Below are 6,867 nucleotides of genomic sequence, written 5' to 3'. Positions count from 1 at the left end.
TTGTTTATCTGCTATTAACAGAAAAGAAACCCAGCATTGCTAGCTATAGGGAGAATGATAAGCAGCAACAGGGCTGCAAAACTCAGGCAACAGCTATTACCTCTATTTTGGGTTGGGGTTTTTTTCTTCTTTTTTTTTTAGAAGGAAAACATACATCTGAAAGCCAGTGGCTTGGTTTAGAGAATGGAGCTATGAAGTGGTTTGTTTTCACATTGAAGCTTTTCATGGTTTGGGGTTTTTTTCACCCCAAATCCACTGGATTATATTATCATTATCACTAGGCGAATCCTGCTTATCAAAGTTGGGCAAACGTTCCAGGGTTGTCTTTTAAGATGCCATAGGTCAGGCTCCCAAATAAAAGAAGTGGTTTGCAGAAACTGCCTTAAATACTAAAGCTCACCTGATCCCTGAGTAGTCACGTTGATACGCAGGAATGTCTGAAGATTTGGCAGAGAATCACTGCTTTTCATACATTCCCTGGTTTTTCCTTTTCAATACCATTTACGAGTCTCCTTTATTTATGCCTGGGAAGCATTTAGGGATGGGGGATAAGACAGCTTCCTCATTGCAAACCCACGTCTACAGCCTGCCAGGCAAGGAGCGGAAGGGAGAGTAGCCACAGCTCGCTGAGGTGGGGGGTAAAAGACTTGCCCAGGGATATACAAAAAGGCAGAGGTGGGACACAGCTTTGTCCCTCCAATGCCCCAGTCCTGCGTCGGACCCTTATACCCATCTTTGCGTTCACAGTGAGGACTTAGCTGTTTGGACCCGTTCCCCCTCTGAAGCGATGTCACTTAAACACGTTTTACTCTCTGCTTTTGCTTCAGGCTGGGGAACGACTGGTTCCTGCCTTATCTGAGGGGAAAAAGCAGGGAGAGGGAAACCTTTAGTTGTTGTGACTGCTGGAGCAGGAAAAGCTCAGGGTTTTTCAAGCCTCGCAGGCAGCAAACGAATGTGATGAGCCCCATATCCCTCCCCGCTGCGTGGCTCGGTCCCAAGCGGCCTCTTTCTTTTAGCTTTCACGCCTGGTCCTCCCCAGCGGAAACCCTGCTTGGAAATCTCACAGAAGCAGCCGGAGAGGGATGTTTTTCTCCCTCCTGAGGAGGAGGGCAGAGGCGTGACGGCGGCGGGGAGGAGGGCTCGTGGAGTTGGTTCTTCTTTCTCTTTGCAACACTAGTTGTTCGGGGGAGTGTCTTGCGTTATTAATGCTGAGCAGCTCTGGAAACTACTGTGTTTTGAGGTCGTTAGTCATCCGCTGCTACCGCAGGAGACACGGGAGCGCTGAGCCCGGCTCTTCGTGCAACCCTCTCGGTCCTCCCAGGCCAGCAGGTTGGGAAGAGATGTAAAGGGGGCAATGGGGATGCGGGAGGTGTGCAGAGAGCAGCCCGGGGGCATCCTCACAGCCTGGACGTGGGGTGCACAGGTCTGTGGGACTCGCTGGGTTGTGGTGGGTGTCTGCACAGCCACCCCGAATGACCCGAGAGGGGCTTAGGGGTGTGTGAAGGGCATGGGCTGGGTGAGCACCCTGCGATGGGTGAGCATGGGATCCTCCAGGCACCCCGTGAGAGAGCAGTCGTGCGTGTCCCCACCTGGGAAGCAGTCCCTGTATTACATGTAGCTACATGGGCATGCGCATATCCGTTCACCTAATGAGACAGGGATGCAGGATGCCCCTGAGCAAGTAGGGAATGCAGATCCACGTGCACCATTCCTCACCTGATTTATCCCTGTTTTTTTCCTTCCTTAGGATGAGGGGGTCTAGGCAAACATCCCTTAATTTATTCTGCATCCTCTGGCTCCCGCTTCTGTTGAAGGCTGCCTCTTCCTCCCCTCTCCTCCATGGAAGTGACCCACCACCCTCTTCACCCCCGTCCGGGCCGTACAGAGGACACACCTGCATTGGTATGTATTCAGGTTTTGTTTGCCTGGTGGACTAGTCCGTTCCTTACCCCACCGGTGAACAGAGAACTGCTGTGCACATCATAAATCACTCCTTTATCTATTTCAACAGCTGTGCTGCAAAATGCTCGTAGTCTTTGGTGAAATAACCACTGAAGATTTTGCAAGGCCAGCATGAGGTCTGGAGTTATTTTATGATTTTGTTTTGGAGTGGCTGCTTCCCAAAGTTCATGTTTTTGCTCTGCGGGGAATGGCTTCTGAAAAGCTGGCTTTAACATCTATGGGGCTGGGACCTGGAAACGAGGTGTTGTGGGGTCCTGGTGTTTGTTAGTGTTTGTGATGCACTTCGGTTCGTTGCAGGAAGGGTTAGGGTTAGACCAAGTTCCCTGAAGCTCACCCAGGGTCTCCTCGTTGATTTCATTGCCTGGGAAACTTCTTAAGCATAGTTGATCTGTACTTAGGCCATGGAGCTTTGTGGTCTGGATGCTCATGTCTGGGTAGCCAAGTTGTAAGGACTGTGTCTTCATATTCCCTTTCCTTCTCTTGGGTGCATGTGTCTGCAAACAAAACAGGTGCTTTGGCCACCCCCTTCTCATGTGACCGTGGTGATTTCCAGCACAGCTATAGCTGGAGGTATCCTATAGCCTCTGCTAGTGAAGTGGTTCCCAAAGACAAACCACTAGTACTGAAGTCAACATGAACTGTGGGTATCTCTGCACCAGAAATGCCCTTGGAGTTAGACTCTGTATAGCTAGAGAGATGTGGTAGCTTGTATGTGAGCAAGTGTTAATGATGGATATGTCTTATGCATTAAGATCAAAACTATTACTTTGTCTTCTTTTAGCTTTTCAGGGTATTTCCATGCTGTAAACAGAAACCCTGTCCTGGTTCTCCATCTGTCAGAAGGAAATATAATTCCTTTCAGCCCCAAATTATTTTCACTGTGGCTCAAGGACCACAATTAGAAATCACCATCCTAAGCTCGATAAGCCCCTGTTTTTGCCTCACTTCTGAGCCACTCACAGTGCCCCTGCAGATTCTGGCACCGGCGAGAGAGGGTGAACTGAAAGCAGAGTGAAGCTGGGGTGATGAGGCTTGTGCAGCCCTTGCCAGCTTTCAGCCACCAGCCAGAAAACGAGGGCAAGTAGTGAAAAGCAGAAGCGATTGTGATGGACTGGCCTCTTTTGGGCCAGCAGCCACACACACAGTGACTGAGCAGCTGCCAGAGCGAGAGGGAAGTGGTGGGTTCTAATGGTGATGTCTTTGGCAGCTGCTTGGATGGCACAGGGAAGGCGGTTGGAACCTAACCCATGGGATCGTTACACTGGTGTGTTTTAAACGTCGGGTGTGAGTGTTTCTGCCCTCCCCATCCTATTGCTCCAGCAAGGCTCTACGTTCCCAAAGCGGCTGCACACTGCATGAAGTTGCCATGCATAAAAGAAGTTGTGATTTTTCCCTCCCAAAGGGAAGAAAACTGCACTTTGCTGTTTAAGAGTATGATACCGGATCTTCAGACCAACCAGCTCTGTCTGGAGCCTGATTCTTCTTAGCGTGCTGCATGCAGACCTGGAGAGGAGCTGGGTGATGGCAGGGCTGTAACTGCTGGGCAAAGCTGGCAGAGATTCGGGTTTAAGCAGCTGATCTGGTTTCTGGACGTGAAGATCTGAAGCAGGGTATCAAAACTGGTGCAGGGGCCTGTGCTCACATGGCGTTGTTGATTTCTAACAGCAGGTACGGGTGGGATGGGCAGTATCACGTATAGGGTGGGAAGTGGAGGGAACTGTTTCAGCATCACCTATAGATCACCGGTTAGCCCTGAGCTCTTCAGCCACTCCTCCCATTCCCCACAGCCTCTCGCTCTTCTAATTTCCTCCCTTCTTGTACCGAATCCCACCAGATTGTGGGTCCCATTGCTGGGACCACCAAGCATCTCCCTGGAATTATCTGTTCAGTGAGGAGAAACCAAAACCCTGCCTCCCTCCCCGGTTGCTCTCTCTGTGAGCTAAAAGCATCCACGTGAGCTTGATTCAGGACCAAAACGGGCTGTTCACACCTCTGTAAACTGCAAGCTAAAAACAAAGTGTGCAGAGCATTGAAACCACACGGGCTGGGCCTGGCAGGGAGGGCTGATGACAAGCAGGCAGGATGCTGTCTGCTGGCCCGGACAGCCACCTCTGGGCTGTCATAGGGTCACAGACTGCTTTGTGTTGGAAGGGACTTAAAGCTCATTCACTCCCAACCCCCTGCCCCGGGCAGGGACACCTTCCACTAGAGCAGGTTGCTCCAAGCCCCTGTGTCCAACCTGGCCTTGAACACTGCCAGGGCTGGGGCAGCCACAGCTTCTCTGGGCACCCTGTGCCAGCGCCTCAGCACCCTCACAGGGAAGAGCTTCTGCCCCAGAGCTCATCTCAATCTCCCCTCTGGCAGGTTCAAGCCATTCCCCTTGTCCTGTCCCTCCATCCCTTGTCCAAAGCCCCTCTCCAGGTCTCCTGGAGCCCCTTTAGGCACTGGAGCTGCTCTAAGGTGTCCCCTTGAGGAGCCTTCTCTTCTCCAGCTGCCCCAGCCCAGCTCTCTCAGCCTGGCTCCAGAGCAGAGCTGCTCCAGCCCTCGCAGCGTCTTTGTGTCCGTCTGGCCTCGTTCAAGCAAGCTCACCCCCCTCCTGTGCTCACTGATGAGCTGCGCTCCTGACTAACTCTTGCAAACACTGACAAGCCATCTGTGGCTCTTCCTTTTCACGAGCAGGACAGTGAAAGCACAGAGGAGCTGATGGTTGCCCTTGCCGTGGTGTGGAGCAGGGCTAATGTCAGTTCTTGCAGCTGATTTGGTGACCAGCCCCCTTAGGAGCAGGAATTAAGCCACGATCAGCTTCCTCTGTAGGAGGAAGATTGTGATTTCCTTTCAACAGCTCGACCCCAGCCCCTGCTGGCTCAGTCTGCCATCTGGGAAGGCATTGGGAGAGAGCCATGAGAACTTCCTCTGGGTCTTTTTGGCCTTACAGATTGAGGCAGCATTTTTAACAGCAGAAACGACTGCTGCCAAATATACAGGAGCTTTTCTTGAAGAAATGGGTTGTCTCATGCAAGTTAAATGTGTGCTCAGGTGTCTAATCTTTCAAAGTTATTTGCCTCTCTTTTTCTGGGGGAAATGAGGTGGCTGCACATTGAACAGTCATTTCTGATCACTCCTCCGTGGGTACCACCTGCATGGCCAAGATTGCTCTGTTGCTAGCTGAAGTCAGTCAGAAAACGGTTGCTCTTTCAACAGCAAAACCAATACAGCATTTTTCATTAAGCCTTTCCACGGAGAGTATCACACTCCTTGAAGGAACAGGTAGAACTCATACGCCAGGGGAGTGAAATGCAGCTTGAATGCGATATGACTTGGTTGCTTCTTTCTTCTGTTCCTCTTGCTAGCATCTGCAAGCATGCAGGCACCATCTGCACCAGTGTATTCTGGACATACTGGGAAAGGAACTGATGCCTCAAGGGACCCACCTGCCCTTAGCACCTCTGAGAAATGTGTTTTGGGTAGGAACCTATATGCCAATAGGGAACAGGGCTGGAGGAGAGGAGTGAGGTGCCATAGCAGGCTGAGCAATTCAGGCTCCTCATAGGGGAGGTTGGCCAAAACATTTCTGCTTACAGATTGTCGCTTGTCTAAAAAAGAAGGTGACGTTTTTACAGCAAAGTTCATCGTGTTGGGAAACATTTAGACAGAATTTTTCACCAGCCTCAGGAGCTGGAGGAAAAGTCACATCATTTTTGCTGCATTTTCTTGGAAAAGCCAACAGCTTCAGTTGGAGAAAGTCTTTTAATCGTTACTTGCTGTAAAAATAAATCGTTTGGAAAGTGTTCCCACCTAAAATGGGAGTTATACCGACTGCCTTTTAGAACTAGGGGAAAGAGGGGGAAGGGACCTGATGGTTTTGCTCTGTGCCCTGACTTGGGAGCTGAACTCTGTGTCTGGCTTTTGTTTCTGGGTTTGTTCCTGACTGGCAGCGTGGCTGAAGGGATTTATTCAGCAGGTCCTAGAAACCCTTTTGCTAGGTGCAGCTCGGCTGTTTCTTGGGGCGTCCTGAGAACAAGCAGCTGTGTGTTTTTCTCTTGAAATTGAAGAATGAATGAGCCCTCCAGATACTCGGGTCTTTGACTTTCCCCATTGTCCTGGTTTCGGCAGGAATAGAGTTTTCTTCCTGGTATCTGGTGCAGTGCTGTGTTATGGCTTTAGCCTGAGAACAATGCTGATAACACAGCGATGTTTCCGTTGTTGCTCAGTAGCACTTACCCTGATCAAGGACTGTTCAGTCTCTCCTGCTCTGCCAGCAAGGAAGGGCACAAGAAGCCAGGAGGGAGCAGAGACAGGACACCTGACCCGAACTAGCCGAAGGGATGTTCCATACTATGGCTCGGTATAGAAAGTGGAGGGAGTTGGCTGGGAGCTGACAGTCATTGCTCAGGAATGAGCTGGGCGTCGGTCACTGGGTCGTGAGCAACTGTATTGTGCATCAGTTGAGGAAATACTGCCTGTTTTACAGGGCAGACAAGGTTTTACTGAAGTTATGTTAAGGTACCCAAAGACAGTGCAGTAAAACTGGTAACTGTTGACACTAGTGATAATGTTTCGTCATAGCTAAGATCATGCTCTTGTTTTTCCTTCTCTTTCTGATTAATATTTAAAGGTTTTATTCCTTACCTCCCATCCCCCTGAATCACAAGAGAACCCTTAAAGTGTCTTTTCAAAATGTCCTGCTCCCCAGCAAAAGAGACTTCGTCCAAAAGTATCTGAAGCAACCTCAGGAATGGCAGAAGCTGCCCTGGAGGGTGCAGAAAGCAGGGGAGACACTAAAAGACAGGAGGGAACTGCTGTATTCTTCTCTCTTCAGCATGGTAAAGAAAGGAAATCTAAGGGATTGTAGATGAGCCAGTTAAACACCTATTCCTAAGAAAAACCCTACAGTAGTTATAAAAG

General features: G+C 50.2%; 1 protein-coding gene across 1 annotated transcript in view; it reads left to right on the top strand.

Moving 5' to 3' along the window:
• The first annotated feature begins 1,303 nt into the window (after positions 1–1,303).
• Positions 1,304–6,867, top strand: part of AOAH (acyloxyacyl hydrolase (neutrophil)) — a 67,601-nt gene continuing 62,037 nt past the window's right edge. Inside the window, exons 1-2 of the mRNA XM_010014504.1 lie at positions 1,304–1,329; positions 1,748–1,902. Of these exons, the coding sequence (XP_010012806.1) occupies positions 1,749–1,902 (154 nt within the window). The 5' untranslated portion in view covers positions 1,304–1,329; position 1,748. The remainder of the gene's footprint in view (positions 1,330–1,747; positions 1,903–6,867) is intronic.

The sequence above is a fragment of the Nestor notabilis genome, unplaced genomic scaffold, assembly GCF_000696875.1.
Source record: "Nestor notabilis isolate BGI_N333 unplaced genomic scaffold, ASM69687v1 scaffold140, whole genome shotgun sequence".
In the NCBI taxonomy this organism is placed as follows: Eukaryota; Metazoa; Chordata; class Aves; order Psittaciformes; family Psittacidae; genus Nestor; species Nestor notabilis.
This window is presented reverse-complemented; position numbering and strand designations above follow the sequence as displayed.